The sequence below is a fragment of the Nuphar pumila genome, chromosome 5 (assembly GCF_984573655.1).
Source record: "Nuphar pumila chromosome 5, dmNupPumi1.hap1.1, whole genome shotgun sequence".
Lineage (NCBI taxonomy): Eukaryota > Viridiplantae > Streptophyta > Magnoliopsida > Nymphaeales > Nymphaeaceae > Nuphar > Nuphar pumila.
The window spans coordinates 15,710,874-15,737,093 of record NC_143253.1 but is presented as its reverse complement, the minus strand read 5'-3'; the positions used below and the strand labels follow the sequence as shown (position 1 = coordinate 15,737,093).

At 38.6% G+C, this 26,220-nt stretch overlaps 1 protein-coding gene across 3 annotated transcripts; it reads right to left on the bottom strand.

Moving 5' to 3' along the window:
* Positions 1-1,337: 1,337 nt before the first annotated feature.
* Positions 1,338-25,402, bottom strand: LOC149836914 (putative serine/threonine-protein kinase At1g54610). 3 transcript variants are annotated; one of them, XM_090005657.1, is made up of 10 exons: positions 25,034-25,370; positions 24,632-24,806; positions 23,839-24,549; positions 20,949-21,233; positions 20,536-20,853; positions 12,770-12,997; positions 12,161-12,261; positions 2,914-3,025; positions 2,133-2,609; positions 1,338-1,749 (listed from the first exon to the last, which is right to left on the bottom strand). In XM_090005657.1, exons 3-10 carry the CDS (start codon positions 24,268-24,270, stop codon positions 1,588-1,590), a joined length of 2,115 nt encoding a protein of 704 aa, XP_089861783.1. In that variant the 5' UTR covers positions 24,271-24,549; positions 24,632-24,806; positions 25,034-25,370; the 3' UTR covers positions 1,338-1,587. The 3 variants fall into 3 exon arrangements, with proteins under 3 accessions (XP_089861783.1, XP_089861785.1, XP_089861784.1); XM_090005659.1 differs by lacking the exon at positions 24,632-24,806 and having other exon boundaries at positions 25,034-25,402; XM_090005658.1 differs by lacking the exon at positions 25,034-25,370 and having other exon boundaries at positions 24,725-24,762.
* Between the last annotated feature and the right edge of the window lie 818 nt (positions 25,403-26,220).

Genomic DNA, 26,220 nt, shown 5'->3' with positions numbered 1-26,220 from the left:
TATATCAGCCTGTATCAGCTGATACGTGTCCCATTGGCAGAAAATCGATACGCTTCACCCCTGAATCCGCTATTTTTTAATAAATGTAAAAAAGATAGTTAAAAACATTTTTAAATATTATTTTAATGGCTTTAAAACGTGTCACGTTTTGATTGTTACGTAATATTTTTTTAATTATTTTTTGGCCCATTCAGAACGATTCACTTGAGTATCGGTATCCACCTGAAATGTTGGCCAAGCGATACAGGGCCAACAGCGATACTGACAACATTACTCCTGCCCACATATAGTTTTCCACTTGACTTCCACCTTATGGCAAGGACAGTACACCCCATGTATCAAACTCGTGACATCCTTCAACATGAACGCCTTAAGCCAATCAACCCAGTCAGGTATGCGGAGCAGTTGGAGACCACCTTTCAGAATATTGTCAATTCAGACATTTAAGAACAATCTGTTTGTTTATATACGCAAGTACTCGAACCAGCTATTTGAGGTACAAGTTTAATATATATTTTCAAACAAGCTTAAAGGGTCTCACTTATCTTGAATATGTACGGCTTATCCATTTAGATCTGAATATCCAAAATATCCACTTAATGAATTTTCATTCTCAAGCTAAAATCTTGGCCAGGATTACGTTATCAAATATTGGAAATTCATTCCCCCCTCTCGGGTATTTTAGAGAGAGAGGAGAGGGAGGTCACAACGATTTGCGTGGGGCCTGCATCGCCTTGCAGTAGGCCTCCTGCAAAATAGACATAGGCGATGTGTCATTTGAACGGCCCAACCATGTGCCTCTACTCTACGATTTTAACTCCCTTGAGAAAGACGCTTTTACGAAAGGGGTTTGGCCAAATTTATCCAAAATAACACTCACTGATACACATTGAAAAATGATGGAACCGTGCAGCCAGCTTGGCCATTACTCGTGTGTCTCTACAAATCTTTTTGAATTTGTGCCACGAAGCTCCAAGCGGGGAAATGGAGAAAACGTTACCTTGGGTAACAACTCATCTTGCTTCATGTCTACGAGTGGCGAAGTAAACGAACTTCCCCCTTCCCAGTCACACTTTTGGTCATTCCCTGGAACAGTAGCGCCATAGATTGCAAACTCCATGTTGTGGCCACCAGACGCAAACTATTCACCCGGCTTGGCATGCTTCTGCTACTCTATCAAGGGAATTTTCAGTCCAGAAAGAATAAACAAATCTCTCTCTCTCTCTCTCTCTCTCTCTCTCTCTCTCTCTCTCTCTCTCTCTCTCTCTCTCTCTCTCTCTCTTTCTCTGTGCCTATGTGGGCACATGGGCGCACACACACACACACACAAGTCGATACAAACAAATAAAAGGAAATATATTAGAAAGAACATATTCCTAGACCATTTTTAAACTTTGGCAATTGAAACTTCTGCAGTGAGCGCCTATACATCTCATTCTCACTCACTGCACTAGATTTTCAAATAGGCTGCAACTCCACAATTTTCTGCAGCTTCCTTCCGCCAAGCCAACTGCAACCTTTAGCAACACAGCAAGCTTCTTGCCTGAGGCCCATGACAATTCCAATAACAATATCTAAGAAGACCCATCAACCACCTGCAGGAATTCTTGTAATTTTGACCTTGTCAAGACGTGCGCGTCGTACAGCCTCCTGGACCTGTCGTTCATGGTCCTTGAGCACTTGATCGATGTTTCCAGATCGAACTAGTGGACCAGAGTAATGAATCTTGTTCCCCTTTGGTCCATATGCCTGAATTTCACTTCTTATTAGGATACCAGTCCAGTAAATGTGATACAAAATTTAGCATATCCGCAAAAGTAACAGCAGAAATTTCATAGACAAGGTAAATTTTGAAAATGAACCACCAACACCAGAAATGCAGTGTATACTGGCATATACTGGTCGATGTTGCCAGATTCAAGTTATGCCAGGTTGGATCTTGGATTGGCTGATTGAGCATCATACCCAATCAATATAGATCCAAGAGAGAAAGTTGGATCAGATCAGGCTTGTTCTACATCACTATATATCCAACTCCTTTTCCAGCACTAATTCATGTTACTTGAAGGATCAGCTTGAGAATTAAATAAACAAGAACTAACAATAATAAGTTTAAAGGGTAGGTCTCATACCAAGCTTTGGTCCCTTTGCACAGTCTTGGCATCTTTTCTCTGCTGAGTGCTCATTCGCCCTTGAAAATGCATTTGATCTTGATCTGCTCTTGAATGTGACGCCCTACTTCCTGCACTCAATGCCTCACCTCCTAGAAATGCATGCTCCTGAAGTGAAGCACTCGTTTCTTTATGGCCATCAGGCCTGGCAGTTCTTCCTGCAGCCACTAAGCTTGACAAGGAAGACAAATCTCTAGATATTGAATCCTTTGGAGTACCATCCTCATTCTTGTGCCTCTTTGTCCATGCAGAAGGATGTACTAGAGGACCAGAATGAGAAATTTTATCTCGAGGGTATCCCTGAAAACCAGAACTCGCTTCTGCAATGCCATGAACTTGTTGTTTGGGTGGATCAATTGGGAAACCAGAAGCAATGTCTTCCTGATGAATGTGAAACTTCTCACTTGTGCTTTTTGCATTAGACTGAACTTGTCTTTTCTGCCACAAACGAAAGCAACATGCTACTGTTAACAATGGATATAAATGTTTAGGCAGCTAAGCTCAGAGACTTTTTGCCCATCTTGGAGATTCACTAAAACCCATACAAATCAAGCTGACCCAATTGGTGTGAAGCAGGGATGAGCTATATGAATCACCAACCTAATTAGACTCCTAGGTCGAGTGTTTAACTGTGCATCCACAGCAACAGTAGCAACATCTTTTCCATAGTAAATTATTTCCAAGACTAGTAATGGACTAGGCTAAAGAAAACATAATAAAGAGTTCCTGGTTGGACTAATACCTGTAATGAAGTGGCTAATTCCGCATTTGCCTCAGGAGCTGGGATTGCTTTGGAATCCCTTGGTCCTTTTCTCGCAGAGTCATACCGCTGTCTACCACCAACCGACCTTTGTCTGTTACTCAAATTATATATCAATAATCATTAATCTGCACTGTTTTACCAATGCTTAGGTACAACAAAGCAGCTCAACCAAAACAAAAAAAGCTACAGTTCCAAATCTCTGATACCATTGCATATGCAGAGGTATTTCATAAGAACCAGAACAATTAAGTTTCAACAGTAAGTTAGGTGTCAAAAGCAACATACAGGGCACACAATTTATGTAGCAAGAAGTACGTGTAGCTTAGAAACCTTGGCACCATTACTGTGTTCAAACTTCAACCTAAACTTCATTGTTTTGTACGGTCTCAACACTTTTATAACACAAAAACACACTTTATTAGGTTAGGATGCAAAAAAAAATCCCACACAATTAATGAGATATAAGACCTCGATGCATATGGCATGTGACCTATGTCACACGGACTCGGCTAAGGAGGTGCCGCACCCGAGTCGACACGCCCCGACACGGGTGTGGACTCGGGTGTGGCTTCGGACTCGGCCCGGACTCGGTCAACGACGAGTCGGACTCGGTCAACAAGTCGAGGACGAGTCCGTCCACATTTTGGACTCGGTCAACTTTGACCGAGTCCAAAAATGTCCATTTCAATTTTTAAATTACGTTTTGGATCCGGGTCGACCCGACCCAGATCCAAATTTCTTTTGCAGTCAAACCCTAAAAGGAGTTTATCGAAAGGGGGAGGGGCGCCGGCGATCCAGACTCTGACGACGGTACGCACAGGCAGCCACCGTCTCCCCCTCCGTCAACACTCAACAGGTATGTCGATCGACCCTCCTGCACCCTCTGCTCGCAGAAGAGGGGCTCGGCTCCTCTCTGTGCCTCCTCGTTTCACTTATGTCAGGCAGGCCCCTCCCCCGTACCCTCTGCTCGCAGAAGAGGGGCTCGCCCCCCCTCCCTGCACCCTCTGCTCGCAGAAGAGGGGCTCGGCCCCTCCCTGTGCCTCTGATTCATAGCGGAGGGGCTCATCCCCTCCTCGTTTCCCTTTTATCACAGGGGTAAGAAGTAGGAGTGGGGGAAGGAGGGGGCTCGGCTGACAAGCCGAACCTTGCCACGCCGGACAGAAGGAAAACGAAGGGTCGAGCCCCTCTTCTGTGAATCGAAGGCAAAGGGAGGGGCTCAGCCCCTCTTCTGCGAGCAGAGGGTGCAGGGAGGGGGGGGCTCCCTGCACCCTCTACTCGCAGAAGAGGGGCTCAGCCCCTCCCTTTGCCTTCGATTCACAGCAGAGGGGCTCGACCCTTCGTTTTCCTTCTGTCCGGCGTGGCAAGGTTCGGCCTATCAGCCGAGGCCCCTCCTTCCCCCACTCCTTCTTACCCCTGCCAAACAAAAGGAAAATGAGGAGAGGCTCGGCCCCTCCTCGTTTCCCTTGCTGCCTTTGGCTTTTTGGCAAGGGCAAAGCCCCTGGCACGGTTAAGGTTCAACAGGGGCTTGCCCTGCCCCTCCTTTTTGCGTTAGATAGGGGGTAGGCCCCCTATCTAGAACCTGGTTTGCAGAGGAGGGCCTGGTTTGAACCTGATTTGCACAGAGAGAACGAACCTAGAGCTCCTATTACTATTATTTTGAAGTGTTTATTAACTTTATTTTATTTACTTATTTTCCTTTCAGTTTTCACTTTTCAGATATAATGGCGAGTTTTAGCGGTAGTGTCAATACATTTGGTTCAAGTTCTAACCCTGAATTAGAAGTTTCTCAACCACTTTGGAGGCTTGTGACAAAAGGGGTAAAAGCTAGTGGTGGTGGTGGGAATGTGCAGTTTCATTGTAATCTATGTAAGACTGTTTTCACAAGTTCTTATACGCGTGTGAAAGCACATCTTTTGCATATTCGTGGTCAAGGAATTAGGGCATGTTTTGGGGTTGACAAAGACATGTTAAAGCAATTAAAAAAAAAGAACAAGAGGAAGCTGAAAAGAAGAAAATTGCAGAGATGAGAAGCGATTCGATTAATTTGTTTTTTCCTACTGCTAGTGATATACAAGAAGAGCTTTTAAAGAAAAGAAAGATGGAAAGCAATAAAACAATACAAGCGTCATTCAAAAACATGGCAAGAGCAGAAATTGATAAAAAGATTGGTCGATTCTTTTACTCAAGCTCAATTCCTTTTAATGTAGCTAGAAGTCCATACTGGAAAGATATGATTACATCTTTGGCTAATTGCAATTTGAGTGGTTATATGTCTCCTAGTTCAGAAAAACTAAGAACAGTCATTCTTGCAGAGGAAAAAAATAGAATTGAAGACTTGTTAGAGACCCCAAAATTTGCATGGAAACTACATAGAGTGTTGATTGTTTCTGATGGGTGGACTGATATACAAAAGTGACCACTGATAAAATTTATTGCTTACTCACTTAATGGGTCAATCTTTTTGAAGATTGTTGATGCATCTGGAGAGTATAAAGATATTGAATATTTAAAGAGATTATTTGTCGAAGTGATAAAAGAAGTGGGTGAAGAAAGTGTGGTGCAAATCATTATTGACAATGCTCCAGTTTGCAGTCGTGCAGGAATGAATTTGGCAAGTGAAGATACATATTCACATATTTTTTGGACTCCTTGTGCAGCACACAGTTTAAATTTGGCACTTAAGAGTATATGCAATCCATCAAAAGATGATGCACATGCACATGAAATGTGCTTATGGATTGAAAAAATAGAGCATGATGTTCGAAATATTAGAAATTTTGTTGTAAATCATCATCATGCCCTTTCTATATTTAATAGACATTCTGATCTCAAGTTATTGAAAGTTGTTGAAACTCGTTTTGCTTATCTCATTGTTATGATAAAAAGAATTAAGCAACTCAAGAATGCATTGATGATGATGGTGGCTGATCAAGATTGGGATTTTTATCGTACTGAAGATGATGTCAAGGCTCAAGCTATCAAAAAATGCATCTGTGATGATTTTTTGTGGGATAAAATTACATATTTTGTTGAATTTACAGAGCCTATTTGGGAAATGTTGAGAGAAGTTGACAAAGATGTACCCATGCTTCATAGAATTTATGAAATGTGGGACAATATGATTGAAAAAGTTCAAAGTATCATTTTTAAACATGAAAAGAAAGATATTGCACTTGATGATTCAGAATTTTACAATCATGTACATTTAGTTTTAGTGAGAAGATAGGATAAAAGCAATACACCTTTGCATTGCATGGCACACTCTCTCAATCCAAAATACTATGCAAAAAATGGTTGACAGTAGGTGTTGGTCGTGTTTCTCCAAATGAAGATCCTGAGATATCAAAAAATAGAATGATATATTTGAGAAGACTTTTTAATGATCCTCACATGTTTAAGGTTGTAAATAGTGAGTTTGGCAAGTTTTCTACTGGGAGATTTGAGTTTGGCAAGGGACGAGGAAGATCCCCTTAATTGGTGGGCAACATATGGATCAGAGACACCAAATCTGCAACGTCTTGCAATGAAGTTGTTATCCCAACTTGCTACATCATCTTGTTGTGAAAGAAATCATCTTGTTGTGAAAGAAATTGGAGTAAATATGCTCAAATTCACAACATTAAAAGAAACAAACTCACTAGTAAAAGAGCAGAGGATTTGGTTTATGTTCACTCAAATCTACGATTAATTTCTCGTCGCACCAAAGAAGAGTATAGGTATTTTTTTTCTTTGTATTCAAATATATGTATTCAAAGTTTTAAGTTAGATACTAATATAGTCATTTTTTGATGCAGTTGTGGACCATCCAAGAATTGGGATGTAAAACCAGAATATTTTGACTTGGAGGGAGAACATAATTTACATACACTCAACATGGACTACCTCGATCCTGTTCTTCCCTCTAATTCAGACGATGAGGCAGATTTATGATAAGTTTTGTTGTTTATCACACTCACAAGCTTCTTTATGTGTTATATTTTGGTAAGTTTGTGTTGGTAAGAATTGCTTTTTTATTTTTGCTTTAAAATTTACAATATTTATGTGTTAATTTATTATTATATATATAATTATATATGTTTAAAATATATATATTTTTTAATATATATATATAGCCGAGTCCCCGTGTCCAAATTTTTTGAAATTGCGTCGCACCCGTGTCGCACCCGCACCCATGTGACAGAAAAACAGGGTTACCGGAAACTCCACATATATGTGGGAAACTCGTTTCCTGAGAAATCGTTTTCGAAACCGAAAACCTTGCGCTTCCGAAACCGTTTCCCATCAAATGAGAAACATGTTTCACAGCACATGGGAAACCTACTTACTTTATATAAGAAACTCATTTTCCTTATTTGGGAAACATGTTTATGTACATTTCTTACAAGTTTTCCTTAAATAAGGAATTTCCTTTTTCAATGAAAAGTTGAGATATATGTGTTATTCCAAAAATTTTATTACTTATTTTAGTTGTAATCAATGTAATCACATATTTTATAAAAAAAATATTAATTCTTACTATTTATCATAATATTAGTAAAAAGTAAAGTTTATGTAAACTTATATTCTTCATGTATATTGTCAGCATTTTCACTTTTTCTCCACACACACATCACGTTTCCCGTTTCACACGAACTTTAGAAAGCCTCTTTTCCCGTTTCCTGTTTCCGTTTCTCAACACATTTCTCGTTTTTGTTTCCCTTCCTAACAACCTTGCAGAAATAATAGGGTTAGATACACCCATGGAAGAAACAACTACGTTGCAAATTCAAATATCAAAATAGATTAAATAGGAGGAAAAGAACAGGAAAAAGAGAGACAAAACCTTGAATATACAAACATGAGGACAGTTTCCCTACTGCAACAGCAATAACACCATTAAACTGGTTTCAGATGGGATCCATTCTCCCGAACACCTTTTCTACAAACATATACACTTGCTTGGTAGGCATTGTCCATGGAGAAGTTTGAATGTACTTGTAAATGGATCATTTCTATTTATAATTGTTTTAAATATTAAAAATCATGCTTTGATTTTTTTATGCTTATATTTTAGAAATTATTATGAATAGAAATAATATGATTAGAAAAAAGAACCAGCAGTTCAAGGACCAGCAATGATCTATTATTTTTTCTGTTCTTTTAAATTTTCTGAGAGAGGGCTCCATGTTCTTGGAGATCCTCAGTGCCAAAGCTTGAACAGGTTTGGCTGAAAGGTTCAAAGAAGAGAGGGATCTCACACACACATGCATTCACACAAGAGCGCGCGCGCAAGCACGCACACACACACAAAAGAGAGAGGACATTCAAAGCTCAGTGCGAGGAATCAACAGTGAACCAGTTGAGGGTGGTTAAGGGGGCGACCAGCTAGAGGGAGAAGGGCACATTAGTGATTAATGTTTGCTGGAATATCTTGCACACGATGCAGCAGTTGAAGATCTTGCACAAAAATAGATGTAAGAAAGTTAGGTGGAAGCGGGTAAACTGGCATGGTGATCCAACTCATTGGCCCCATTAAATGTCGGAAAAATGATCGCATGGCAGGAAACCAGCACAAATAGGTCCCATAGGCCTTGTGGCAGGCAGTCAACTCCCAGCCATCTTGCACCAGGGGATGATGCAGTGCCCATACATGTAGAACGTGCATACTGAAGGCATTTGTGGCAAATGGGATCAGCAAGGATGCCAATGGATCTGGATGCACTCCCACCTATCAGTGGGTTGCCATGGTGGCCATGGTACAATGGTCAAGGATGTTGGCCTAGAGGGGTTAGGGCGGGCAGAGAAGGGGAAGGAGGGCCTGAAGGGTCATTGAAAGAGGCCATCGTAAAGGCCAGTAGGATCCCCAGGATTGAAGGAACAGGATTGTTAAGGTCGGAATGCAACAAAAGGAGGAAGCGGGAGGAGTTAAGAGGAAGAAGGGGTGACTTTCATGGACAGTAGGTGAGCAAGAGATCCCAAGCAGCAAATAATAATGAAGCTCACAATTTACATCCAAACATCGATTTTTATCTATAAATTAAAATGAAATTTTATTTACAGCATCTCTATTTCATTGTTTATAAATATTGAATAGGTATATATCCAAACAAGGCCTACATCAAGTGAATTTATATTGTATGGCATATAACAGATTACTTAAACCCTATATCACAGGGATTCGGCCAGACAGGTACCGCACCCGCGTCGACGCGACGCGATGCGGGTGCGGCACCCGGTGCGGTCAACCCGACCCTGGGTGCGGTCAACGCACCCAGGGTCATTCCGCACCCAGGGTCATTTTGATACATCTTTTTTATTTTTTATTTTTAATTTTGCCCTATGAAATGGTACAAGGGTGATTCTTTGGACAAATCAGAGGTGCCGGAAAAATGCAAAGGGTGTTTTGGAAGGGGTGTTGTTTTAGAGTTGATACCTGGGGATTTGAAGGCAATAGGAAAAGGTTGCAGAGTCCTTGTTGCAGTAGCTCCTGCTGCAACTGCACCACCGGGGACATCGTATAAATCACTCGACCTGCCCTCACTGTTATAAAAGGTGGGGCTGTTGTCACAACGGGAGAAGGGAGGCATCCTAAAGGGGAACGCATCGGTGCGAGACAGCTTTTGAGGCGCCGGACTAATACCTTCCCTCTCTTCACCGGAATCATTCACGGCCAAGGCTGCTGCTGCGCCTGCAAAGCTCCCTGCTGTGCCTGCACTACTACTGCCCCGGTCTCTGATGCGCAACCAATCTCCCCCTTTCATCCTTCGCTGCTTCCCATGCTTCCAACATTCGGCCTTTGGGACAAATTAGTAAAGCTAACGCTGCTGCCCCTTATTACTTCAAATCACATCACACTAACCCTTGACATGTCTCGAGTGTTGCACCCAACCAGGGTTGGGGACTCTAACCAAAGTTCCTTCACGTGATGCACTAACTAATTTCCCCCAACTAGTCTCACCTCCACTTCCAGAAGGAAAAAGCGCAAAACACAAAATCTCCAAATATCTTATTATATGTCATAAAGAAATCTAAAAATGTAAAGGTAGAAAAGATGGCTGGAGGCGGTACGGTCACGGAAATAGAGGTCAAAACTAATAAGATATTGACTGGTGATTTTAAAGCCCTAGTAATTACATCCTGACCAAGGAGATACAATGATATTCTACTTAAATTAAACTAATGGGGTCTTGGTTTGATCTTCTTTATAACCATTACAATAAAAAAAATGACGTGAGCACTTGATGTGGTGAAATGAGGTTTGTGGGTCAGAGGGGAAAGGGCGGGCAGCTAAGGTCAAGGCCGTGCCCGGCCAGTTAATTATTTTGCTAGAAAGTGACGTGAGCCTAGCTGGTGGTGGTATTGATTAGGCCTTGCCCGGAACAGAACGGCCTTGCCCAGGACCTGCATCGGGGGAACCCGGACCCTTTATATATATATATATATATATATATATATATTTATTTTTTTTTTTTTTTTTTTTTGCCGCACCCCCGCTTTTTGGAAGTGCCGAATCCCCGCACCCACGCCCGCTCCCGCACCCGCACCCATGTGACTTAGCTTAAACCCATTACAACAATATCATATTAGACGATACAAAAATAACACGCACTCAGGAGTTGATCATCTGATCTGAAGTTCAAAATTGTTAGGTGTTAATGTCAAATAGCAACAGTGCATCTTTGATACTAATATTCTATACCACCATCATTCAGCATACAAGGAAGAAACAACATTTTAGTATATACATTTTTGGATATAAGTTTCTATTGCAAGATGATGCTTCCCTAATAATGAACTCACTTTTATTAAGGGCATCTGTAGGATATCTCACTAGCTTTGGAAAATGTTTAGATTTTTTCGAAGTTGCAAATCATACATGAACCAAAGATCCTTGAAACCCCAACAGATGTGCAGGATCAAAGAATTGGTCATAGTTTTCCAATTACTGTTCTTGATCAATCATTATCGATTGTAAGATTGTGCATTCAAAGGAGTTCATATTTGTCTATTAGTTTGCATTCAGAATCCAGTGCCACAGTACAGCAATCGAAATATTGTCTTCTATATTATTCAAATTGCTCAATCTTTGTTTTCAAGCACTCTTTCAAGAGTCACCGCATGTGCGCACACACACATACACACACAAGCATGCATGCATGCACACGCATGCATGTGTGCCCGTGCGCACACACACAGGGGTTCTATAATTAGGGAAAATTTATGGAGATTCATGCAAAATCCATTTTGTTTCCTTACCTATGTTATACTAAGAACTGATGTTCATGGTTATACACATAAAAAGTTGTACTTTATGTATTTATAGAACTTTCCTTCATAGGAAACTCTTGAATATCGACTATATTATATAATACCCCATATTACAGTACATCACACTGACAATTTGTCCTCTGAAGGCCACATAACTAGCAAACATCCAAATCTTGCTATAAGCTAAGATAATGACAAGCAACCATATGCAACCTTGTGAACAAGACATTGAGCCACAAAGCATGTGACCTTAAGGGGTAGTAAAAGTCCAAGTGATAGCAGACAGGAGACATTTAAAGTACAAGGAGCAAGGGTACAGTGCCAGAAAAAGGAATTTACTTGTGCTACTCACATAAGAGTTCCAAATCCACATTGGAGAAAAACAATTTTATTGACATAATTCTAGCTATCGTCCTGCAATATTGTATGGGCATACAATCCTGAGGCATGATAAATCTCCAACAAAACATAAAAACTAGAGAAAGTCTGTGCCCAATAGATGGAAGACATGCATTCTCTTACAATGTAACTTAAGAGTTCATCCCACTGCTCCATTAATAGGATAGAAAATATTAAATCCAACATCTCTATAAGAAATATCATCGATAACAAATTCAAAATTCAACACTTTTTGCTAATTATTTTCATGTACATCATGTTTTTTTTTGTTTGTGCATTTCTTCTACCAACATATCTGTATGTTAACACAACTATCAACATAAAACTAAAAGGGAATCCCACTTAATTTGCATGTGATAAAAAGCTGAAGACAACATAAACAGCAGACCAAAAATATAATAAACTATAACCCTCCAGAACAGTAGTAAAGCAGAAAGGTGTCATGAATAAAGTTAAACATAATTCATATAAATCAACAGAAAATTTTAAGAACATAAGAAGTTATTTCTCATGGGGAAAAAACAAAATCAGATGCTGGTTCTTAAATGCAAATCATAAGCGGGCAAGAGGTTATATATACCGCCTAGCTTCTTCATCCCTTAATTTTGCATCAATCTCTTTGCTTGGTGGATATTTAGGTAAGCTTGAAGGATCACAAGCAAATGGCTTTGTAGTGAAGAACTGAAATGGAACACAATTATTTGAAAAGAAGTATAAGAAACATGATGTAGCAATAGATTTTAAATGCAGCCATTCTCAAACAGCAAAATAAATGAACTTTGAACCTTTGGACAAAGAAATCAAATGCTCCTAATCTGATGGCATGTGAAATTTACAAGCATCTGAAGTGCATAGACGAAGAGCTGTACAATGCAGGAATGAATATGTACCATGTAAAAATGTTTAGAAAATTTTTAGACAAGTATCACAATATGCCACATAAGTTATGCTCCATGCCACCAAACAGCTTCAGTCAATGACCAAAAAAAATCCCTCATCTAACTAAACACATATGATCTGCCTTAAAATATTTTGAAATATCTAGTAGCCAAGGTTGTGGTTTCATAACCCAAGTTGATGAAAATGTCAAAAAGGAAAGGAAGGGAAAAACATGACCCAGATAACTATTTGCAAAGGTCCAGGGGTGCAACATCTTATTTATCATAAACAAGCTTAAGGAACTTCATACCTCACTTTTCAAGGCTGAAGCTGCAGTTCCACGATCTGCAGGATCAATAGCAAGAAGGACATCCATGAGTGCAAGGGCAGAAGGGGGGAAGTCCTTAAATGTTTCCGCAACACAGCGCCTGTAAGGTTGTTGGGGCTTAAATATGGTTGCATGTGGTAGTTTTGATTTTCTCCAGTATTCTTCTGATGGTGAACCACAAAGCTTAAAAATTTTGTGCAATTGTTCCACCTAGACCAAAGAAACACTAATAATGACAATCATGGGATGTGAATGCCCAACAGGTCCATCTTAATTTTAGCAAGCAAATTAGTGTTTTCTAGTTTCAACAGAAAGGATGATACCAACTTCAACATGTACAGAACAAAAAAATATGATATATTGACATATGACAAGATAATTTAAAGTTAAATAAAAGAACAAAGCTGAAATGGCCCATCATATGCAACATAATGGATTTAAGAGAAAAACAGCATATGCTGACTATATGCCGGTTTGTTACAGACTGTATTGCCCTCACCACTATGCAAGCATGCAGCCTACACATAACCCTTAAAGATATTTTGATATCATGGGAGAAGCATAACCAAGGTTGTAAGTATTGTACCATAAACCGTATTAGTCAGGCCCAAAATAAGATACATATAGTATCATAAAAAATCATAAATTTTGAAAAAATAAAATAAAAAATCAGAAAAAAAATAGCAAGAATTCTGTAAAATCACCACAGGAAACAATGATGAAATGCACAAAATGCAACCATAAAATCACATATGAAGCATTTATGTCTCTATGAGCTGCAAAAGACATCATCAAACATCAACTATCTCACAAGAACAATGCAAAATATTAAATATCTTGCAATTAACAACATGACACAATACTCATACTTTCATATTACATAAACAAAAATATTATGGCAATAGTTGCACTCAATTTTCAATTGGTTTTCACCCATTGTCATGCTGGATTATTTGATGACATCTTTGTTGGAGGAGTGTGGAGGGTTGTCCCCCCGAGGCAGAAATTTTTTGGAGAATAGTTTTGTAATTATATTCATAATAAAGATTTTTTACCTTAACCCATTTTTTCAGTGAAAATGCACTTTTTACCTTAAACCAATTATTTTGGTGAAAAAACGGTGAAAATGCACTCTAAATTGACAAAATCAGCCCCCAAAACATTCTCATGGCTCATAGGGTGTGTGGGAAGATCTCCAGTATGTTCTATACGAATGAAGGTTTCGGCCCTTAAAAGCACTTTAAAACCCAAAAACATAAAAGCACGGTTTTGCCCATTTTTAAGTATGCAGACACCGCATTGTACAATACATGCAATACACCTACGATACACACCACATCAAGATACGGGTGTGTATTGTATCGATCTCTTGCATCGATACGATACGTGATATGGTACGATACGGACAACATTGCATACCAAATACAAATATGGCAACTGAAAGGGTCAAATCCAATAAGACAATACCATTAGAATGACAGAGATTGTAAAGAGGTGTGCCAATCCCTACACTGCTTATAAAAGCAATCAGAAAAAAATGCTGAGATTAATGTTTTAAATTCTCCAATTTATTTCCAACTCGGTTGAAATTTAAGTATAGAAAAGCAAAAGTAATGCATAAAAGCTGGTATCTCTGAAAGATTTCTCAATGTGGAGAAATATTAGATTGTAGCATAGTGGAAAAATGAAATATTAGTCACTTTCAATAAATATCTACCGGTTTTGTATATAAACTTGCATAGAAATTCACCTTCTGATCTGGTACTTATGGTTGAATCAGGATCTTGACACAAACTCAATTATGATCCATATGAACCACATCAAGTGAAGACAACATTTCATCATCCAAATGCATTAGGACTCAGGACCCAGCTGAAATTCAATATTTTCCAGCATGCTTGTATACTTCAATTTCTACTACCCATTGAAAATAGATTTTGCTTTGTTAACGTTACATACTCACTGAAACCTGAATCTTCCCAACACCCAAAATAACCCAGACCCTAACATTGCCAGATCGCTAGCGTTAGTACTAGGTGTTAAATTGTATCTTGTGTTAGTGTACACACACACACACACACACACACACACACACACACACACACACACACATATATATATATATATATATATATATATTATTTTTCCATCATGTAAACCCCCAGGGGTATTTCTGTCTTTTCTTCCTTTTACGCATATCCACACTAGTGCATATGCTTGTAACTTTCTTTTTTCCTTTTTCTTTTCCCTTGCTCTTTCCTTTCTTTTTCTATTCTTTTTTTCTTTTCTTTTTTGTTGACAAAGTCAACTTGGAGGGGGTCCAAACTAGACGTTGGACCCCTCCAACGGTTTAGATTTCTAACTGTTGGAGGGGCTCCAACGTCTAGTGGGAGCCCCTCCAAGGTTTTCTCTTCTTATAAATAGGGGTGACCCCCTTCTTAAATGGCATTCAATGCTTGGAGCATTGTTCTCCATTGTTCAATAAAATCCTTTATATTTTTGCATTTGTGTTATCTTTTTGTACCTTGAGTACATCTTGTTCTAAGTGTTCTTATGCCTTTGTGCATATTTCCCTTTGTGGTGGTTGTGCTTTCTATGCACATTATCTCTTTTGAGATATTTTCACATGGTATCAGAGCAAGGTTAAAGCTTGAAGATCGTGTTATTCCTCACATTTGCAAGTACCTCAAAAAGTGTGCCCTTGGTGTCTTGGTGAAAGGTGTGGGGGCTTCTCTTCCTTCAATATTTTGGAAGTTTTTTACGTCAATAAAGATTTGAAAGACCTTAGTGGTACGTATTTTTTCTTCACTCTTCTCTCTCTAATGGGTGAAAAAAAAGTCTCACTTTTCACTAGGGTTTAAATTAAATAGCTCTAACTACCATGTTTGAGCCGGGAATATGGAGGCCCACATTAAGGAAAAAGGTCTTTGGGGATACATCAAAGAAACTATTCCCGAACCCGAACCTAAGATCACCATTATTGAGAGGGGTGAAATCAAAGTTCTTGACAGTGAAGAGAGAGAAAAAGCCTTTGAAGAATACAACAAAAAACATGAAGAATGGGAGATGAAGAACTACAAAATTCTTTCATGGTTCTTTTCTTCCGTTGAAACAAAAATAAATGTCAATATTTTGAAGTTCAAAAAGGCCTTTCAAGTATGGGAGTATCTTGAAAGAATGTATACTTCAAGACTTGTCCCATAAATACTATCTATAAAAGAAGGCTTTAACCCTTCAACAAAGATAAATGTCCGTTAGAGAATATTTTGCCGAGTTATCCACTATTTGGGATGAACTTGCTCTCCAAGAACCTAAATGGAGTGGAGAGGCTATTGAATTGAGGGCCAAACAATTAGAAGAGGATCATTTCTTCAACTTCTTAAATGGGCTTAGACCCGAGTTCGAACAAACTAGATCCTCCCTCTTGTCTTCTTTCTCTTCTCCTCCGTTGGAAGATGTGCTTACCAAACTAAGTGGAGAAGAAACTAGATTGGGGATGAATAAAACCAATCTAAGTGTGTTGGCCGTTCCCTCTAAAGATGAGGATGAGGGTGTTTATGTCGTCTCAAGACCGGGGAATAATGTTAAAACTTATAAACCCCGTCATTTCAACAAAAAACAAAGAGGAAGAGAAAATGGTGGGCATTATGGAAGAAGAGATTATAGTAAAATCATATGTCACTTTTGCAAAGAACCGGGTCACATTAAACCGGTATGCCCTAAATGAAAAAAGGTGGTGGCTATGTCTACAACTTTTCAACCAACCAAGGAGGAATGACCATCAACTTCCAATAATGCTACTTTGTCTCTAAATCAAATCATGGAAGTTCTTCAACCTCTCCTCAAGGGATCCGTTTCCAGAGCCGCCATGACCACCTTCTCTCCTCCCGGTAAGACTCTTTGGCTCTTAGACTCAAGTGCATCCTTTCATACCCACTCCAAATGCTTTTGCACTTTCTAAATACTCAAAAAATTTGTCACCTTCTTTTGTCTCTAACGCGGATGGGGCTTATCTTGAAATAAAAGGAATTGGTGATTTTGAAAGACAAGGTTTTTTTATTCCTAAAGTTAGATTTATCCCAAAACTAAATTTAAATTTGTTTTCTGTCTCTCAACTTTCGAATCATGGGTGTAATATCAAATTCTCATCAAATAAATATTGGCTTACCTTTTGGACAAAGAACTATCTTTTCAACTAAGCCTTTTGAAATTATGCATTCGGATGTTTGGGAACCGGCACACGTAGTGTCTAAGGGAGGGTTTTCGTATTATGTCATTTATGTTGATGATTTATCAAGATATAGTTGGATATTCTTCCTCAAACATAAACATGAGGTTTTCTCTACTTTTAAGGTCTTTCATATGATGATACAAAATCAATTCAACAGTAAATTATAAATTTTTAGAACCGATTCTGGAGGAGAATATCTCTCAAATGATTTCAAAAGTTATATTGAAAATAATGAGATTGTTCATCAAAGGTCTTGCCCGAAAACACCTCAACAAAATGGGCTAGCTGAACGAAAGCATAGACACATAATAGAAACTACAAGGACTTTGCTAATTTCTCAAAAAATTCCAAAATGATTTTGGGTCGAAGTGGCTCTTGCATCGATTTACCTCATAAACCGACTTTCATCCAAAATTTTGAATCAAACATCTCCATATGAAACCTTGTATAAAAAAGAACTTGATTACAATAGATTAAGAATTTTAGGTTGTAAATGTTTTGTCCTCACTGACAAGAATGATAAACTAGCTCCTAAAGCTATTCTTTGTGTGTTTTTAGGATACTCCGAAACACAAAAAGGTTTTAGGTGTTATGATATTAAAAATGATAAACTATATGTCTCAAGAAACATAACCTTTTTAGAAAATATGAGTAATTTTGAAGAACACAAAACTCATGAAGATAATGTCGATTACTCTTTCTTGTTTGAACTATTATCTAAAAATGATGACTTTTTAACGATGATGAATTAAATAAGAATGAGAATATAAGTGAAAGTATTCCCCAACCTATCCAACATGAAGAAGAAGTGATTGTTGAACCAATTACCTATTCATGTAGAGATAAAAGTACTTTTAAAAGTGCGATAGAGAAATATAGTGACCCTAGTGAACCTTCCAACCACTCTCAAAGAACTGAAAGATCTAGGAAAAATCCCTCTAGATTTAAATCCTATGAGTCTTTTTCTCCAAAACATAGGGCATGCCTTAGTGTCATTCACTCATATCAAGAACCTAGAAATTTTGAAGAAGCTAAGGAAATGATAGAGTGGCGGGATGCCATGGACAATGAACTTAGAGCCCTCAACAAAGCCAAAACTTGGGTCTTTCAATATCTTCAAAAAGAAAAGAAAACAACAGGATGCAGATAGGTTTTTAAAGTCAAAACCAAGAGTAATGGCACTCTTGAAAGATATAAAACCCGCCTTGTTGCAAAAGGATATAGTCAAGAATACGGCATTGATTACGAAGAAACCTTTGCCCCTGTTGCACGGATGGTCACTGTAAGATGTTTGATCACCATTGCGTCTATTAAAAAATAGAATATTTACCAAATGAATGTTAAAAATGCTTTTTTAAATGGGGACCTTAATGAAGAAGTTTACATGAATGCTCCTCTTGGCATGATCGTGCCAAAAGGGAAAAGTTCTTCACTTGCAAAAAGCGCTCTATGGTTTAAAATAAGCTCCTAAGGCTTGGTATGATCGATTTAATGAAGAAATGGTTCAAGATGGTTTTACATCATGTTACACTGACACTGCTCTGTTTGTCAAAAAAGTCTGATGCAGGTATTGTGGTTTTACTGTTGTATGTTGATGATATGTTGATAACAAGTAGTGACATAAAGGACATCAAAAGTATTAAAAACACTTTAAAAGAAAGGTTTGAAATGTCAGACTTGGGATATATGACATACTTTCTTGGTATCGAGGTAGCCTACTCTCATAGAGGTTATTTTTTGTCTCAAACTAAACTTGCATGTGAGATTCTTGACAGATCAGATATTACTGATGATAAAATCTGTGAGACCCCTGAAATGGTGGGATAAAAAATAAAGATCGATGATGGATACTTTTGGAGGATCCCACTCTCTACCGGAAACTTGTGGGGTCCCTAATGTACCTTAGCAACACAAGGTCAGACATCTCACACGTCGTGCACACTGCAAGCCAATTTCAGCATGCTCCTACATCTGTCCATATGGGCGTCGTTCTACGCATTGTCAGATACATAAGGGAAACTTTAAACAAGGGAGTTTTTCTTTCCTCATCTTCTGAGTTAAATTTAATTGCATATACTGACTCTGATTGGGGAGGTGACCCAAATAATCGTCACTCCACTACAGGTTTCCGCATATTTTTAGGTGAATCCCTGATCTCATGGAGATGCAAGAAACAACAGAAGGTGTCTCTATCATCCACAAAAGCAGAATATCGAGTCATAGCCTCAATAACCATGGAAATTGTGTGGATTCATCAACTGTTACAAGACATGGGGATTCAAATCCAAGGACCCACAAAGTTATGTTGTGATAATAAGAGTACAATCTACATTGCTAAAAACCACACGTTTCATGAATGAACAAAGTATATTGAGATGGATTGCCACTACGTCAGAGAAGCATATTTGCAAAAAGTTATAGATCTTTCTTACGTCACCTCAGAATATCAGTCGGCAGACTTCTTCACCAAGAGCGCTTTGCTCACCAAGATTCAACTTTCTTCTCGGCAAACTCTCGGTTATTACGCCCTAAGTTTGAGGAAGGATGTTAAATTGTATCTTGTGTTAGTGTACACACACACACACATATATATATATATATATAAAGAGAGATAGATATACATATATGTATATGTATCTATCGTTATATATATATATATATATATTATTTTTCCATCATGTAAACCCCCCAAGGGTATTTCTGTCTTTTCTTCCTTTTACGCATATCCACACTAGTGCATATGCTTGTAACTTTCTTTTTTCCTTTTTCTTTTCCCTTTTTCTTTCCTTTCTTTTTCTATTCTTTTTTTTTCTTTTTTGTTGACTAAGTCAACTTGGAGGGGGTCCAAACTAGACATTGGACCCCTCCAACAGTTAGATTTCTAACCATTGGAGGGGCTCCAACGTCTAGTGGGAGCCCCTCCAAGGTTCTCTCTTCTTATAAATAGGGGTGACCCCCCTTCTTAAATGTCATTCAATACTTGGAGCATTGTTCTCCATTGTTCAATAAAATCCTTTGTATTTTTGCAGTTGTGTTCTCTATTTGTACCTTGAGTACATCTTGTTCTAAGTGTTCTTGTGCCTTTGTGCACATTTCCCCCCTTTGTGGTGGTTGTGCTTTCTATGCACATTATCTCTTTTGAGATATTTTCACACTAGGCCACCTGGATGACAGGGATATTTTGGTCATTTGCACCATATAGACATGACCTGACAATAATAATTATGTTTGTAAAAGTTAAGTAGGGTCATCCCTCCAAGTGGCATGTGTGAAATATTATTCAATGTAAATGGTTCATAATATCAGATAGGATAATACCACCAAAATCCAGCAGCAACACACTAGCAATCATATACATAAGTAGATTCAGAAAGTAGGGCTACAATTGAAAAAGTGGTACTGAGCTTTGTCTGCAAATTCACCAAAAAGTTCAAGACCACAAAACAATAATATGAGCCCCACCAAGACAAAACATTATATATCACAGCAAAATATTAGTCAATAGCGTGGATGATACCTCTGTCCGGCCAGGCATGATAGGTTTGCTTGCAAATAGTTCGGAAAGAATGCAACCAGTACTCCAAAGATCCACAGAAACACCATACTCTGTGGCTCCAAGCAGGAGCTCTGGAGGTCGATACCACAGAGTTACTACACGACTTGTTAATGGCTGTTTCTGACCAGGATAGAAAAAAGTTGCCAGGCCAAAATCAGCTATCTTCAAAATGCCATTATTGTCGATTAAAAGATTTGAACCTTTAATGTCTCGATGAAGAATCCCACGACTATGACAATGGTTGAGACCACGTAGCAGTTGCTGCATAAAACATTTGACCTGACAAAGCACATATATAGAACTGTTATTTTGCAATATATACAAGAAATATCATGAGGATACAAGAACCGAATTATTCTTTTTAATGTGGTTACCTGTGGTTCTGTGAATTTTACACCAGGATTGGATGCAAGGCCAGCAAGATCATGTTCCATATACTCGAACACGAGGTACAAGCTGCAGGACATTCGTGATGTTACTAGGCCCTCCAGTTTAATAACATTTGGATGGTCGAGCCTACGTAGGATGTGAATTTCCCTTGCCATAAACCGCACACTTTCAGGCTCCAAGTTATCAAATCTAACTTTCTTTAGAGCAACAATTTTTTCATTATCAAGATCACGTGCCCTGTAAACATTACTGTATGTTCCTTGGCCAATCTGCACAAGACAATAATCATTAAATAAAAGAATGTTAGAAGTGCAAATATCCATATTGATTACACTAGAAGAGGCAACTTGCCAAGTTTTTACTTGATCACAAAACCATTCAACATCTGACAAGAGACAGCAAAATAGTATGCTTCCTGAAGGGAATCAGTGCAAATCAAAACATGATTCTTCAGAGTTAGACTGCACAAATGAAGAAAGGCACAAGCATGAAAAGGACACTAAGCAAAGCAAAAAAGGAAAAACCAAGAATATGTGAATTAGTGGCTTCCAACATATTATTAAACCACAGGATAACCAATTCAGCATGTAGAAAGACATGGCCAACAACAATCTGATTCCAGAAATGAAAATGATCTGAATATAAATTTCAATATAATGTCAGAAAGGATGTGGATAAATCAGCATTTTATTAGTTCCCACCTTCCAAAAGCACATAAAGTAACTATTATCTAAAGCATCCATGATTCCAATTCCATTATCATGACCTCCTCCAGATAACAGCTATGTTACACAGACACTTCACTCACCAAGTGTATCCCGTGTCGACATGACACCCGGACACTTCACAGATACAATACCACACTTCATGGATATAATCAAACCAGTTTCACACACAGTCAACATTGTATCATTAACTTTATCTATTTTCTTTTATGACCTTATTTACTTATTTTTATCCTGTGAGTTCCGTTTCTTTTAAAATGTGTCATCAATTACATTACTTTTCAATTTCAACTTAGTTTCATTATTTGATGCTCCTAATTATAATGATTTAGAACTGTTATTTTATACACACTCACACACATAATACATCTATGTTTGTGTACAGCCACACCCCCGTGTCCTAATCTTTGAAAATTATTGTATCGTACTAAGCATATTTGCTTCCCTATCCATGTGACATAGGATAACAGAACTGTACCGAGTAGTGACTGGTGACAGACAAACACAACAAAATATCAAGATTTCCTCGAACCAAACTGATATTTACCAAGCACTGACAGAGATGAAGGTTGAATGAAAATTTTCAAGTTTGGTCGTTCAAAACCTACCAAATCAGCAAACCTAGCATAGCTTTCCGAAGACCCACACACATTTGAGATCTGTGATCAGTTTCTCTACAAAGAACTGCAAACCTCACCTTCAAAAATAGTGGGCACAAGTGGAACTGCCTACGCAATAGGATCAACCCATCCAAATGATATGACAAATACAGAAATGATAACCAACTGCTTAACATATTTGAAAAAAAAAAATATGCTGACAACTCATGTATTCTCCGTGCTTCAAAGGACTGCAAGTTTGCCAGATTCCAATTATTGGAGTTCTTTTTTGAGAGGAAGACGCTGGGAATTATTGGAGTTGAAATGTGCAATTCTTTTAAAACATAGTTTGTCAAGCTAAAACCATATTCCTGTATTGTCATCTACCCACCACTGAGTGTTTCTGTCACAGGATTTCAAAGAATTAACTTTGGGTCATTTATGCATATCCTTCATAACATCGGTACCAGAAACAAATAATCATTTGTCCTAAAGGCAAAAGTTAATCTAGCTGGCTGGCTACATCTATACTTGTACCTAAAGGAGAGAATCAATTGGCACTAAATGGTGTAGTCATAGACAATCTTGTATGTCATTTACAACACATTAATCTTGTCAATTGACATGCTCAATAAGTTAGTTGTAGTGTTTGTTATTTAAGTGTACAAAGTAAAGAGACACCCTCTTTTCCTTCCTTTTCTCATCGATCAAAAAATAATCAGTCTTTACACAGCGACAGAATTGGCAAAACCTCCCATGAGGGCATGATATGTTTGTCATAGAAAGTTGCATTTGACCTAATATGCAAGTGGTTCCCAATTTTGAGGATGACATCCCACGAAAAATCTGGGCTAAGAGGTTAGAGAGAACCTAAACCTGAAAACAACTGAGAAAAATCAGGTGTCATTTGTACAGATTAAAGAGGAAATTGTTCCAAACCAGCATAGATGAACCTTGCATAGGAACCCTTAGGTTTTCAGGTTATTAGATTATCACAATTTTGAGTTACTCAAGCCAAAGATAAAATAGGAAAACAAGACCCAACTATTGGTAATTAAATCTGATGCAAATATGGCTCATCTAAGAGTGAGGCAAATGGTGAAATAAGAAAAATCTTCTTTGAGCTCCAATAGTGAGATGATGACGATGATGATGATGACGATGTTGGTGATGCCACAGATGCTTCAAGCATTCAAAAGTACAACAGACAGTAAATTGATAATGGGACTCATATGAATCAAACATCCCTTCCATATATAATGAAAGTCATGCTGAATGAAATAAAACCATTTTTGCTCCAGATAATGATGTTGACATTGAAAACAAAGTTGATAGGAAAGCATCCAGCTTGAATCAGTAACTTATTTCCATTGTGAGCAAATAACCTGGTAAAATAATTATTGAAAGAACGATCAATCAAAGATGCAATTACAGAAATAGACATGGCAATACAAGTTGAAACTAGATAGAACAAGGTTAAATCAAAAGGATAAAGTGCTACACAGTATTCTGCAGTGATGACTAAAAAAACAGTAGAGAAAAAAACTCACTTTGTTTAGCTTCTCAAAAGAGTCAGCGCGACGTGGTATCCAACCCTTGATTGCTTCTCCAGCAACAGCTGCAAGCCAAGAAGGCCAACCAGCCGCCACCTGCTCCCCTTCTACATCCCTGGGTATACTTGTAGCCCGTGGATGAAGGTCAGTAACAGATACAGCAAGATGCGGCCCGTGCCTACCAGAATGATTAGTTCTTTCCCCTTTTCTTGTAGCATCTTCACTATTAGCTCGATGCATGCGGCCAACTTGCTTCTCTGTGAGCACAGCACCACCATTTGTTACAGTTGTACCATTGGTGACGACAGGTTCCTCTCTCCTAACAGGCACAACGGTTTGTCTGGCCAGCGACTGGCTTACTACTCTTTGTCTACGAGCCACATGATCTTCATGAATATCAGAAGACTTAAAACAGAAGCAGCCCATCATTTCTTCCAAGCCTATAAAACTAGAACAAGAACATCTGGTGTATGCACTGACATAATCAAATGTATATTATGCACTATATTCACCAACCACACTGAATACCCATTGCAGGAATAACCTCCTGGAAATGTTTACTTCCTCTCCACATTGCTACTGAGTATTTCCAGACCAACCCATTATTTATACCAAATTATCTGTCAATGCCAACACAGGGACTACAAATCGGCTACTTTTCTTCGCTTATCCTTAAGTAGATTTCCTCACTAAGCATTCATAAACCATCTGCCAAGTTGAACAGAGTTGTCAATTCCTCAATCTGATGTCTCGACTAAAACCAAATAAATCAACACAGTCACAATGTCACCTCCATATCAATTTGCCAGAAAGTAACAATAAACTGGTCTAATAGTGATATGCATGATCAAACACACAGATTACTAAAGAGACAAAACCATACAATACTGAACAAAACCAACAGCTAAACCACTCCGATCCTTCCTTCCAAACACCCCCGCCAAAACACGTCCTCACTCATTTCACTTCAAACACAACAAAAGAGAGAAGGAAACATCACGCATTAGCGAAAGAAAGAAAAATACTCACAGAGGGCCCGAACTCCCCTCAATCCAACATACATTCTCCCACAAAAACCCAAAATCCAAAGCAAAAACGCAAGAACAAAACTAGAAATGTCAGCACCCCATTCCTCCGCCGCAGATCACAAAACCACTGCACAAACCAAAAAAAAAAAGACAAAAAAGCGTACCTCCAAACTCCAGCGACCCAACTTCTCAACTCTCCGACGAACTCCTACACAGATCGAGCGAAACAACGCGAAAACTTTCAAGAAAACCGAAGCAAGAACCAGAGCACGCCGAAGCAAAACCCTAGGGACCGATTCCAAGGGCGATCGGGCTACTTCGAGCCGCTTTCCGGACACCGTCCTGCAGAATTCCGGCACGGATCTAGGTCGAAAACAAGATCTCGACTCCAAGAGAGAGATACATAGAGCAAGCGATCCGCCCTCTCTCTCCCATCGGTAAAGAAGAAGAACAGAAGCAGCAGAAGAAAATAAAAACGAGAGAAAGCGAAAGAGCGTTCTTTTTGTCTCCCCTTCTCTCTCTCTCTCTTCGGGGTTCCGCCTATTTATACGGCGCGTACTTTTATCCGATTCCTCCCGCATCATTGCCGTCGCGCTATTTCGGACGCCCGAGAAATTGACGTGACTAACCCTACGAAACTATTCTGTTGACGGTCATGCCATTGTCTTCCACGACAAGATTTCCTTTATCGATCGGTGGATTCGGGATTCGGGACTCGGGATTCGGGATGCGGGATGCGGGATGCGGGATTCGGGATTGGTTGTGTGTGTCTCTCCTCCTGGCATCCTAAATTTAGGAAAATGTACGGAGGCTGGAGAGTGATGGACAAATATGATTTTTTTTAAATAATCATATTGTACGGAGATTGATATGTTTTTTCGAAAACGCCTTTGCATTTATAAAATCCGCCTCATATTCAAAATTGTGAATGCCTAACTTTTTTAAAACCTTTTTACCTTTAGTACTAGCAAGCCTTCTAAAATTCCTACTATATATTGGTACATTGCTAGGATATCACAAACTCTTATTAAAAAGTAGATTCACACTATAATTTTGCAAACCTCACGAATTTCACGTAACAAAATTTATGAACATGACTAGTTTTTACTACATTTACATCTATAGTAAAACATTCACAAACTATCATAAGAAGCACCTTTAAGTAACTAATCTTTTCAAGGAGATTCACAAATTTGTAGTGACATTTGCATATATAATACAACATTCCTGACCAGCATGTGAAGCTCTTTTAGGTGATCGATCCTTCAAGAGTTCGGCAAATGTATGGTGACATTCACATATGCGTGTTGTGAACATCAATGATGTTCACACTATCATACGATTGTTGCAA

What these genes read in the sequence shown, in the direction of transcription:
- LOC149836914 (XM_090005659.1), bottom strand. Translation starts at nt 24,270, where the DNA reads ATGATGGGCTGCTTCTGTTTTAAGTCTTCTGATATTCATGAAGATCAT. An exon ending in CTTCAGCCTTGAAAAGTGAG is followed by an intron (nt 12,262 to 12,769) that starts GTATGAAGTTCC and finishes GTTCCATTTCAG; the next exon opens with TTCTTCACTACAAAGCCATT. An exon ending in AGGGATGAAGAAGCTAGGCG is followed by an intron (nt 3,026 to 12,160) that starts GTATATATAACC and finishes TTTGAGTAACAG; the next exon opens with ACAAAGGTCGGTTGGTGGTA.